General features: G+C 41.1%; 1 protein-coding gene across 2 annotated transcripts in view; it reads right to left on the bottom strand.

The window, feature by feature from the left end:
* Positions 1-13108, bottom strand: part of TEX11 (testis expressed 11) — a 198673-nt gene that overhangs the window by 168204 nt on the left and 17361 nt on the right. For both annotated transcript variants that reach the window (XM_074199437.1, XM_074199438.1), the window contains exons 3-6: positions 11672-11756; positions 5126-5205; positions 1648-1728; positions 1434-1553 (exon numbers count right to left, since the gene is read on the bottom strand). In XM_074199437.1, coding sequence (XP_074055538.1) covers positions 1434-1553; positions 1648-1728; positions 5126-5205; positions 11672-11756 — 366 coding nt within the window. The remainder of the gene's footprint in view (positions 1-1433; positions 1554-1647; positions 1729-5125; positions 5206-11671; positions 11757-13108) is intronic.

Genomic DNA, 13108 nt, shown 5'->3' with positions numbered 1-13108 from the left:
CACATTTGACTACTTTATACACACATCCAAGGTAGGAATTTGGAAGGGAGAGGATACTAACAGCTGAGGTGAGGGGATCAGAAAACAGTTCCTGGAGAAGATGGTGTCTTAACTACATTTTTAAGGAAAAGAGGCACTCTATGAGGTAGGTGGTAGGAGGCTAGTTTGTCCAGTGCAAAGGTATGGAAACAGGAAAAGGCAAGTGGTGAGAGCAGATCAGAAAGAAACTATTGGACTGAGGAGGAAAGGGCAGGAATGTGAGTTAAGGTCCGAGGAGGTTAGAAAAAGAGCTTGGGGCCAGGTTTTGTAGGTCTTTAAAATCAAAGCAAAAGAAGTTTTCTTTTACCCTAGAGATAATAATAAGTCAATGGAGTTGGCTGAGTAGTCAGACCTGTCCTTAAGGAACTTGAGATTTAAGGCAGCAGTGTGGAGAATGGCCTGTAAGCATTTAATCATATCCATAGACATATCCATATCCATACATACATATAATATATTGAATGAGGTTTGGCCTATTATTCCAGGCCATTAAGCTATTTTTAAGTTCTTGTAAAATAGAGTGCATGAGGGCAAGATGATGTCAATCCTCTGGCATCTACTGTAGGCCCTGTGACCTTGGTTAAGCTCTGTGGCCTCCTAGAGCCCCCAGGCAACATTCTGAGACTCCAAGTTTCTAATTAGATGCTGATGGGCAATGGCCTAGGGTTCCCTATAACAAGGAAATCACAGGTCCTCCCCCAAACCCAATATAGATGACACCAAACAGTCCCTCCCTCCCTCCCTACTTTGGGGTCATCTGCAAAGCAAACTGAAGGCCTACAAAGAAGTGTCTGTGTCCTTCTTTAGCATTTGCACTAGAATCACCTTAATACTGAGTTTCAAACCAACATTAGCCTAGAGATGCCCTGTGATACATTCAAACTCATTTTGCTTGTCTGGGTGTGGGTGGGCAGAAGAAATGGGTGAAAGCAGAATAGCACAGCAACTGTTCAGATGAGGAACTAAAGTCAGAGGCCTACAATTAGCTGAAGGATGAGATGCTTCTTTCACTCTGTGGAACCAAGCCTTAGGCAAGTGAGCCTGGCTACAGCAATCAGAAATGAGGGGGTTCTTTTCAAACGAATGCTCCAGACAGTCAGAGCCTCAGAGATGGAGCTGAAAGCAGAAACAGGTGCTGCCAGAAGCCAAAGAGTCTTGGCATTCATGGGGGGGGGGGGGGGAATGATGACTAACTAGGCATCAGTCTTTTCAGTTACATCCACACGTGCATATAGACACAGATGTCAGTGCCAAGCAAGCCCTGGCAAGAGAACCGTCCTCAGATACTAAGGACAGAGTGACAGAAGCTACCTAACAAAAATCCCACCAGGCCTCACTTTTGTCTGCATATACACACAGTACAGTGACTGGAAAGCAGCCAGATGGACACCTACCGCCTCAGCCCGGTAAGAAAATACTTTAAACAGGTCCATGCTCAAATTATTCTTCCACATATCCTCCTCTTCGGGGCCATTACTTTTCGCTAATAATTCAGCAGCCAACATCTCTAGATACTAGAAAACAAAACCAAGACAAATGCAAGATGAGCCCCTCCACAACTGGGTCTAACAACAGCCTGCAGCAAACTAAGCATTGGAAACAGCTCACCTTTTGAGCAGTCTTAAGGAATCCATCAGCCAATGCAGGCTGGCCAACATCAATCCATCCTTTCCCAGTTTTTACGGTCATCTGGAAGAGAGAAAGTAGACATGCTTTAAACATTTCACCACTATCTCTCCTTCATACTGGTTCTTGATCTTGGGACTTACTCTGGGAGAAATATTTGATCTTTTGATTTCTGGGAAATACTATAAGTAGTTCAAACTACATTCAGGATACTGTATGTGGGAAAGAAGACAAAGAACAGATAGCTATGACACAGGATTTATCACATTATTATTATAAGATAGCATTTATAGGTGAAGGGAGTTCTCCTAAGGCAGTAACTTGGTGGTAAGAAAGGAGAGTCCCCTTCTCCACAGTGATTTCTCCTCTCAGTGATGGCTGAAGGAGCTGGACTGGAAGCTGATTTGGTACTGCTATTCTGAAGGCTTGGAGTTTGGAGTTTGGGGCCATCTCCATCAAGGGATGTGGGGAAATGGTGGCCAGGATGCACCTCCCCAGGGTTAGCTTCCCAGGAGGATGTCTGTGGGTACAGAGTGGGTTGCTGTTCCCAAGGCTCTTGAGCTCAGTGTCCTGGGCTGTCTCCATCAATGTCTGTTGCTGGTCAAAGGGGTGGTGGCTGTTTGACATGCCTGGCACATGGCTGCCTCTTGTCTCTCCTTCAGGGAACCTGGCTATCTCAGCTAGACTGGTCTGCCTGCCTTGAAGCTGGTAGTTGGTTGACAGTTGGTAGGGATGGCTGGCCCTTCTCCATTGTGAAGGTGAGAAAACTAAGGTACAACTAGGTTACATGTCTTCCCCAGAGTCATAGAATTAGTAAGTGTCTGGGGTAGAATGGAAACTCAAGTCCTCCTAACTCCAAATTCACTGTTCCAGGCACTATGTCATGCTGCCTCTTAGTCTTGACAGCTCCATTTCCAAAGTATCTCTCCTAGCCTGTCCCTTCTCTTACCCAAAACACTGAGTTCATATCTTTATCATCTCCTGCCTGGACTATTGTGGCACCCTCTTAAATTGTTCTCCTTTCCTGAAGCCTCTCTCCTCACCAATCAATCCTCCATTCAATCACTGGTTGATATTCTTAAAACACAGGCCTGACCAGGTCATTCCTCTGCTCAAATAGCTCCTGAAGAAACTCCTGAACTCCTTTATCTTTATAACATTTCCTTTCCTTTTCCAAAGCTTATCGTTCATCATTCCTGTTTTCATGCCCTGCCCACCATTCAGTTAAACTGATCTGCTGCCCAGAATCTCCATGCCTTTATCCAGGCTTTCCCCATACCTGGAGTGCACGCCTTTCTCATTTCCATCTCTTAGATCCCTAGCCCTAGTTTCCTTCAGGGCTCACCTCAAATGCATGAGGTAGCTCCAGATCTTTCTTACTACAGAACAATTTGAACTGGATCTCCCATAGAAATCTTGACACATCAAAAACTGAATTCATCCTCTCCTTCCCCCCAAACCTTGGTCTCTTCCTAACTTTTCTATTACTGTTGAAGACACCACCATTTTCCCAGTCATGCTAGTTTACCACCTAGATGTCATCCTCAACTCTACTCTCACACCTCAACTCCATATCCAATCTTTTGCCATACTATTTTTCATCTTTCAAATTTCCTCTTTCACAGCCTCTCTTTTAAATGTCCCTTCTCTGCTACTGCCACTCTCCCAAAGGAAGCCTTCATCATATCATGCCTAGGCTATCTCAATAGCTTTCTGATTGGTCTGCCTGCCTCATATCTCTCTTTACCCCAGTCCATCCTCAACTCAGAGGTCAAAGTATTCTTCCTAAAGAACAGATCTGTGTCACTCTCCTATTTGATAAACTCACAGCTCCCTAATGCCTCCAAGTTCAAATATGAAATCCTCAGATTGAAAGTCAAAGCCTTTCACAAGTCACCCCTACCTTTCCAGTCTTCTTACACTACCACCCTTTCTGCCACATACTGTGCAAATCAATGATACTGACCTCCTTGTTTCTCACAAGACTTTCCTTATCTCAATGGCAACCATTTTCACTGGCTGAATGCCGTTCCTGAAATTTTTTCTCTCCATCTCTGCCTCCCAGTTTCCCTAGCCTCCTTCAAGTCTTAGCTAAAACTCTACCTTCTAAAAAGAAGCCTTTACCCATTCTCAATGTTAGTGCTGGCCCACTGAGATGATCTCCAACTAACCTTGTATAGATATCTTTATAGAAAGCTGTTTGTATGTTGTCTCCCCCATTATATTTTGAGCTCTTTGAGGGCAGACAAGGCATTTTATCTTTTCTTTGTCACCCCAGGTGCTTAATAACTTCTGACTGACTTGTCTTGACTGATCCTAACTGCTCTTGCCCCTGGTTACTGGTACCTATTCACAGCAATTTGGATTTATACAAATCAAGTGACTAAAATTTCCATCCTTTGACTCAGAAACTCCATTATTGGGTTTACTGGGAAACTACTGATAAGAAATGACCACTTATTCCAAAAGATTTATAGCAGCACTTGTTATGATAGCTAAGAATTGGAAATAAAGTAGATGCCCATTAACTGGAGCATAGGTAAACAAATGGGGGTACATGATAACATGGAATATTACTGTGTTGTAAGAAATGATGTGGGTGAGGAATACAGAAAAGCTTGAGGAGAGTTACATGAACTGACAGAGAGGGAAGGAAGCAGAGTTCAGAAAATAATATACACAGTAACTAAAACAATATCAATGGAAAGAACAATAGCACACCAAAAAAATCACAAATGAATATAGCAAAATTATAAAGATCAAGCATAACTCAAATGATGAGATAAGAGTAAACACCCCTAGCTTACCCCTCCGAGAAGATGGGAATTCCATGGGTATTATACACTGCATAGGTTTTTAGCCTTTTTCAATATACTGATTGGTTGTACAGATTTTTTCCTTTTTCTCTTTTTTATTTTTAAAAATACTATTTCTTATATGGGATGGATCTCTGGGGGGAATACTGGGGAAAATTAATATGATGAAAAAAGAAAAGACACCAATTAATCTGAATTAATGTAGAGGTTCTTCACTTTGTTTCTTTTTTTTTTCCCTTTTTGCAAGGCAATGGGGTTAAGTGGCTTGCCCAAGGCCACACAGCTAGGGAATTGTTATTAAGTATCTGAGGTCACATTTGAACTCAGGTCCTCCTGACTCCAGGGCTGGTTCTCTATCCACTGCACCACCTAGCTGCCCCAGGTTCCTCACTTTGTGAGTATCATAGACCCCTCTAGCAGAAGCTTATGAACTCTTCTCCAAATCATGGGTTTAAATGCACACAGTAGAATGTATGGGGTTACAAAGGAAACCAATCATCAAGATTTTTTTTAAAACAGTTTCACAGACCCCAGGCTAAAAACATCTAAAATAGAACTCTCTGAAGTAAGTCCTTTCTAACACACAATTAGGATTTCTAGTCTTCCTCCCCCTTCCCCCCAACTATCTAGGTTCTAGGACTTACCATAACCAGTCTTTTAATAGAGTCTTCACCAGGTGAGTTGCCGTCAAACATAAACATCAACTTGCAAGCAACATAATATACTGGAAAATATCAAATATATATATATATACCCATTAACATACTGCATTCTTCTTTGCTATGTATTCACAAAAAAGCAATCCGAAGGAATGAAACCAAATCAGGTGTGTAGCTAGTGATTGGTCAAAGTGAGCATTCCAGCTATGCAATTAGGAGCCTCATTCAGAGGGAAAAGACCTTCTTGGAAACAAAAGCTTACTGAGGACTGAAGATGGTTCCTGGAGACCAGGTCAGGTTATATTTTCTCCTAAAACATGATTTTTTCAGTAAGTATACACGATTTAAAAGTTATGGAAAATAAAACCCAAACCCAACATATCATATTGTGCATTTTCCCCTTTGGGACTCAAATAAAAATAGAAATATTTCATTCCATGTTACAATCACATCCTCTTTCTTCACAATATACATCTAAAGTTTTTCATTAACCCCTATTAAACCTCAACTCAAGTACCATTTCTTCATGAAAGCCTTGTTTCTGTTTAGTCTATTCTTTTATATTTGAAGCAGTGCAGTGTAATGGCTAGTTGTAGTGCACTGGTCTGCAAATCAGGAAGGTCACTGACTCAGATAACTCACTCGACCTCTCAGGGTTCTGACCCCTCAAGGATTCATTTCCAAAGGAGCAAGGTGCTCTGGCAGTAAAGTTTAGGTGCTATTCTGCCAATACTAACCTTAGTCCCAAGCAATACTATTGGAAAAAGAAACAAAGCTAGATTGACCCTGCTGAAATGATGGAGCAACTGAGGCAGAGAGAGACCTTTATTGAATTTAAGAGATTAGAACACCCAAAAAACAGTGTCTGTCATTTTTGAACCCAAAGTTCTTGGCTCAGTCATTTATTATCTCTGTACTCACCACCTGGTGTCTATCACAGAGGACCAAGGTGACAACTTGGAAAAATATTCTGGCATAGAGCTTGATGTGAAAGCTTCATTATGCTAGGCAAGGATGTTTGGGAAAGAGGGAAGATGAATCATCTCTGCTCTGCTTGACTAGTTAGTCCCTCAGGTGGCAGGAGCTGGGAACTCTGGGAATGTTAATGTCTCTACTGTTTTGCAAATGAAAGAGGCAGTGTGCCAGGTTAGGGAAGATGAGCATGCAATTGGAAAAAAAGGAAAGAGAAGCCAATGAAGGTACACTTCCCTAAAAATAGGCATGTTCCTGAAAAATGTGTTGGTACAGTAATCTCTTAAGATCATATCTTCTCACTGACATATATTTTTGCTTTCAGGGAGTTGTTTCCTTTCTATTTTCCAAAACTCCAATAGCTCCCGTTATTTCTTTAGCGCTTTTGAGTTTACAAAGTAGTTTTAATTAATGTACATTATCTCTTTTGACTCTCCCAACAACTCTAGGAGGCAGACTGCAGATATCTACAGATGAGGAAAATAAGGCTCAGAAAGATTACCCAGCTTGGTCTCCTGAATGCAGCACCTTAGCCATTCACTGCTGTTCTAAATCACATCCAGGTCTCATCTAGGACCAGACTCTCAGAATTATCTCTGGTCACTCTTTCTAAACATGAATATATTTCTCTTATCATCAGAAAAAAAAATTTCATTAAGTGGAATTGCTGCCCTATCCACCCTCATCTTATTTTTCTCCTTCTTGACATTTCCAAACTTTTGGAACAAGTAACCAAAACTAGTTACTTCCATTTCCTCAACATCCCTTTAAGTCTTTCCCCCCCCCCCACCCTGTCTCATCACCCGATTGAAGCCCATGTTCTCCAAAATTCCTAATGACCAAACTTTTCTTGATTTCTCTTCCACTAGTCTCACTGTAGCTCGCTTTTTTTTTTGAAAACTCTTGGCCTCCCTAACATGCAGTTTGCTTTTCTGATTAAGCACAGTATCAGGGAAATGCCCCAAATGCAAAGTCAACAATCTTCCAGACCAGGTACACTCTGGAGTTCTCTTCACAAGAGTCAAGGATGAGAAATTAGGAGGCTAAGCTTACCCCAATAGCAAGATTTGGACAATGTGGAACAACTCTTTTTGTTGGCCTTCACAGTGTAGGGTAGAGGAAGCCTTCCAGGCCACATCCTGAGCAAATCCTTCCCAGGGGCACAGGTTCACTTCGCTTGAAGACTATGAAAAGGGAACTGACTAGTGGACCAGGCAGTGAATTCACTTATGCGGGAAGGTTTTCTTTTATATGAAGCAATGTGCTTTTCTGCAGCTTCTTCCTGCTGCTCCTAGCTCTGATCTCCTGTTCCTCACAAGAGGCCTTCAAAGAAAAACTACAAAGCATATCCCCACCACCACCACTATCCTGAAAGCCTCTTCTTCTCTGTGGGGTTAAACATGGCCAATAACTCCAGGTAATTTTCATATGATAGGGACTCAGAACCCTTTTACAGCCTGTACATGTGCTCCTACTTATTACTGTTCTTCCTCGACTGAACACACTATTACAGAGGACAGAGGAAATATTAAAATCATTTTTTAAAAATTTTAATTTTGGGGGCGGCTAGGTGGCACAGTGAATAGAGCACTGGCCTTGGAGTCAGGAGTACCTGGGTTCAAATCCTACCTCACACTTAATAATTACCTAGCTGTGTGGCCTTGGGCAAGCCACTTAACCTCATTGCCTTGAAAAAGTCTAAAAAAAAATTTAATTTTCTTTTTGCTGTTTCTGTGAGACAATGGGGTTAAATGACTTGTCCAAGGTCACACAGCTAATAAGTATTAAGTGTCTGAGGTCAAATTTGAACTCAGGTCCTTTTGACTCCAGGGCTGATGTATCCTCTGCACCATGAGCTGTCCCCTGCAATCATTTCTAGACTTTGGTTCATTTCTTAACCATTCTCATAGAATCTAGAGTCAGAAGGGACCTTAGAGGTCATCTGATCCAATCCCCTTATTCTACAGTTGAGGGAAAATGACATCTAGTGACTTGTCCAAGATGGTGAGTGGCCTAACTAGAACTGGAGCCCAAGGCCTCAGCCTCCCAGATCCAGTGCTTGTTGTGTTACACTAAGCTGTTATGGTAGTCTAAGAATAGATGACTACCATATTCCACTGTTGACACAAACTGAGTTTAGAATACATTCAAACCCCAGCTTAGACTTGCACAGTTGACTTGTATACCCAAGTCCCCAGTGCCCAAAGTTAACGACTTGGCTTTGCTTTCGACACTAGTAGACACTCTCCTCCCTATTGCTCTTCTTTCACTCCATAGTTTCAGAGACACCAAATGCCCTTGCTTCTCCTATCATTTAAAACATTTCTACCTCTTTTGCCTTGCTCCCCCCGCCCCACTCCATGATCCTTTAATAAGGGGAATTCCCAAGGTTCTTTCTTTGGCCCTCTTTTTGCTCATCACTTGCATCAATCTTATTCGCTCCTATGGCTTTGACAACCAAGTCTGCAAATGATTTGCAAATCTAAATGTCCAGACCTGATCATCAAACTCTGGGCTCCAGACTCACTTATCTACCTTATCCAACTGAATCTTTCACTAGCACCTCAAACTCAACATGTCCAAAACAAAAAAATGACCCTTAAATCCACTTCTGATTTGACTATTTCTGTTCATGGTCCCATCATTCATGCTCACTCTTGTACAGTTTCTCATGTTCATAGCTTTGGGGTTTTATCTTTAGTTCTTTCTTTTGCAACTCTCACATCCAAGCAATGACCAGTGTGCTGTCAGTTCCCACTCTGCAAGATCACCAGCACATCTCCCATCCTAACATCACCATCCTCGCATCACTGCCCACACAACTATTAGAATAATAATTTCCTGACAGGTCTTTTTACTTCTGCTGCTCTCACTCCACTCTATCCCCCCCTACCATCTTATCACTGACATAATAATATTTTTTATGCAAAGGAAGATGCATTTCACTCTTCTATTCAAAAATCTTAAGCAGTTCCCTATTGTCTGTTGAATGGAGTTCAATCATCTCTCCTGGGCAATCTAAGGCATTCTCAAGTTTGTAGCTTTTCATTCAGGGCCATCTCCTGATCCATATCTGGCCACTTGACCCAGATGGTTCTGGGGGAGAAAGTGAGGCTGGGGACGTAGCACAGCTACCCCTCACACAAATCCAATTCATGTGATTGTCATGGCCTCACCTTCCTGATGTCAGGGTCTTCTTTGAGAATGAAGGACAATCAACCTTTTCAGCATCAACTCTTGCTGCTCCCTTTCTATGCCATGCTTCAGCCAAACTGGACAGCACTTGGTCCCCTCAATGGGAACTAGAAACTACCACCTTCCTACCTTTGCTCAGGCCATTTCCATTCTCTTAATGCCATCCTGATCTTCTCTTCTACATGTAGAACTACATATCCTCCTCACTTAGCACTTCATCATGTATTTATTATGTTTAACAGAGTTTATGTGGAACCTTATGCTGCCGCCAAACCCAAACTGAGTTGATGGCACAGACTGTATCCTACCTAGTTCTTCAATGAGGTGCTCACAAAATATTTGGTTTGGCTATAAATGACATATATTTCAAACTATTTTAAAAGTCAATTTAACTTATACTATAGCTGAAATATTTTTAAAATGTTGCAAATTTTATATTTTAACATCAATCTAGTTAAATCTATTCTTTTGTAGACTCCTTCAAAATTATTTATAATATTGTTCCTGTGCAAATCCTTAAAGTCTGACTAAAATATGAGGGCCTATTGTCTGGGGCAAAGTATTCTGAGTTCCACATTAACTGACTTTCCAAACTTTTGAAACTCAAGTCCTTTTGAGTTGAGGCCTGCTTATATGTTATCCCCCATAATGCCCAGTACAATATTTTGGGTGAATGAATGGTTCTATTACTACCAGGAAAAGATGCCCAAGAAGCCCTTGGATTTGGTGCATTCAATCTTGCCCATATTTGCCAAGCTGTAGGAATATAGCTAGAGTGGCTGTTCCTTGATAACAAGCTGCTTCCACAAAAATAGGTTCTGAATTAGGTTTACATTCTCAAATGAATGTGACCAAAACATTGGTTTGTTTTGCTTAACTGTACTTTTCTGCTATAAAAGAGAATGGGGGGGGGCACTGAAAAGTGATAGAAATGTAAAGAAAGGAGCATCAATAAAACATTTCCCCAACTTTTGAAGATTTTTATTAATTCCCCATACTAAGAACCTAGACTCTGAGAAAGAGATGTCAACTTTTACCAGAAAGAACTGGAGAAGGAGCCATCTTTTAAACTTTCTTAGAGAAGATGAAACAAAGTGCAGAGTTGCTGCTATTGGCTCAAGCTTAAGTACATTGACCTCTACTTTCTCACAGGGATCAGAGATTCAGAACTGAAAGGACCTTAGGAATCATTAAGTCTAATTTGTAGTGGCTCAGACCAAGTTGAGGAGACACATGCAAGGCTCCTCAACCAGTCAGTCAGTAACACCTCTGGGATTCAGAGACATCCAATCCAATGTTCTATTCCCTCCTCAACACCACTTCACCAAAGCCTGAAGCTTTATACAGACTTGAGTTGAAGCTGGCTTTGTAATTAGTCTGTATTTCCAAGGTATGCAACGCCAAATGGCAAAGGTAGAATTCAGTTGTGACTGCGTATAATTTGGTCTACTATCTTAATGGACCCTTTAAAACCGGTAGGGTAGTGAGGAGTATAGAAGGGTCACCCCACTTACATGCTGCCAGAAGAGTGACCTACTCACCCTTGTCCATTTGGCTATGGCACTTCTAGACCTTTACCAGGACAATCTTCCTTTCTAGAAGCCATCTGTTGGCCATCACACAGGACTAGATTTCAGTCATCATGGACAGATGAAAGCTATGCTATTTTTAGCACCATCTGACTAAGGAACATCTACAACCATATCCTTAGCAACCCGCTCTAATGTGTAGCAAATTTCCCCAGCAAGAAAATCTGCCATATTTAACAAAAAATCCCTCATGCTGTAGTTTCTGCTTGTGGTGGGAAGAAAATGGCTAAAAGAGCCTTTAGAGCTGAAGGCTATGATTAAGCTTCCTTTCAGCTTTCTCTTTTTCCATGTAAATAATGTTTCTTCAAGGCTCTTGTTTTCCCACCCTTTTATCATTCTTGTGACTCTCAACCAGTTTTTTATGCATATGCCTAGTAACCTCTTTTTCTACAAGTGACTACTGACTTTAGTTTCATTTTCTTCAAAGATGTTGGACCCCAGGAGGTCCAACAAAGGAAGAGTTTAATTATTATAAAACCAGCGTTTGGCTTATTCTTATCAATTTCCTACTTTAAAATGGCTCCAAACTGACTTGGGATCATATAGGTTGAGTTGGAAGGGACCTTAAAGGTCATCTGTTCCAACTTCTTCAAATTACAGATGAAGAATCTGAGGCCTGGAAGCAAGTTACCCAAGGTACCCAAGAGCAAAGTACCCAGGCTCTTTGACTCCCAATCCAGAATCCCAATTCTCTCCTGTCTGAATCTTGAAGAATGTAAGTCCCCCAAAGCCCAGTAAGAGGCCTCATCATGAAAATCAGTCAACATATACTTACGTTTCACTTTCTGTTCAGCGGTAATTAACATTGCTGCTCTTTTGCTCACGCCCCAGTTCCATAGGTTCACTGAAAGCATTTCAGTCTGATGAAAGAGAGAGAGAGAGAGAGAGATCCTTCACTAGTCAACATTGTGCTTAGGTGCCTCCATTTTATTAGCAACACATATTATCTTGCTTACTCTATACCCATACAAATGTATTACTATGTATTCAAGGCTCTCCATAAAGCTAATTCTAACCTACCCAGGAAGCAGTCTTTGCTTCAAGTGGGCCACTCCCACTGTCCACTATGGTCATTGGAAGGGCTTCTACAATGGCCCAGCATCAAAGTAACTTCTTTTATGAAGCTGACTGTGGATGAGTTTTGCCAGGTGGCTTTATCTCTTCTTCTAAATCCTAATGCATGTCCACCATACCACCTGGAACTTAATTAAATCTAATTAACAGTTACCACATCTTTTCTTATTCTCTGAAATGCTGTAAAAGAAGGTAGTCATTTTACAAGTATTTAAAAGACAAGTATTTAAAGAAAGGAATCACAGATAGTCCTAGGAAGCATACCCACATTCTTTTCCTGACAAAGCCATATTGGATATTCTGGGGATATTTCCCTTGCCCATCTCTGTCCTGCTCACATAGGGCCTAGGCCCAATGGTGACTAACAACTGCCATAACTAGGATTTGATTTGTTTTACCAAAAACACACAAAGTTAATATTAATTGACAGCAAATTTCCCAAGGGGACAAATGGTTTAAATATATCAGGTGAAAAATAGGATCAAAAATTATTTAAGCAGCTTAAAGAATCATTGTCTCCTACTTAACAGCATTTTAGAAAGTTGTAAAGAAAGTATTAACTGCTGTAAGCACTTTGCAAGGTCTAATAATCACAGGAACCATCAGCATGATCTTTTTTTTTAGGGTTTTTTAGGGGTTTTTTTGCAAGGCAATGGGGTTAAGTGGCTTGCTCACAGCCACATGGTTAGGTAATTATTAAGTGTCTGAGGCTGGATTTGAACTCAGGTACTCCTGACTCCAGGGCCAGAGCCACCTAGCCGCCCCCATCAGCATGATCTTCAACAAAGAAGTTAGAAGAATGGGTTCTTTAGAAAAATAAACATCATTAGATAATTCAATTCAATAACCAATACTTAATCAGTCAGCCAATCAATAGGCATGCAGTTAATGTCCCCCAAGGAGTTGCAGAAATGGACAACAATTTTTCCAATGAAACTAATGGGCTGGCTTCATTTTAATATTAAGAAAAATTCCCTAACCTTAGGGTTCGTTGGTCCTGGAAAATAAGGTCAGCCACTAAAAAACTTGCAATATTCTCCACAAATGGGAAATTTTCAATTTGGATGACAAGCAAGTATCTGAAAACTGAAATCAAACACAAATTCTACTCTGTACCATTAGGTATGAAAACTGTACA

This window comes from Macrotis lagotis, chromosome X (assembly GCF_037893015.1).
Source record: "Macrotis lagotis isolate mMagLag1 chromosome X, bilby.v1.9.chrom.fasta, whole genome shotgun sequence".
NCBI classification, from domain to species: Eukaryota; Metazoa; Chordata; class Mammalia; order Peramelemorphia; family Peramelidae; genus Macrotis; species Macrotis lagotis.
The sequence above is the reverse complement of the archived record's forward strand: the minus strand, read 5'-3'. Positions and strand labels throughout refer to the sequence as shown.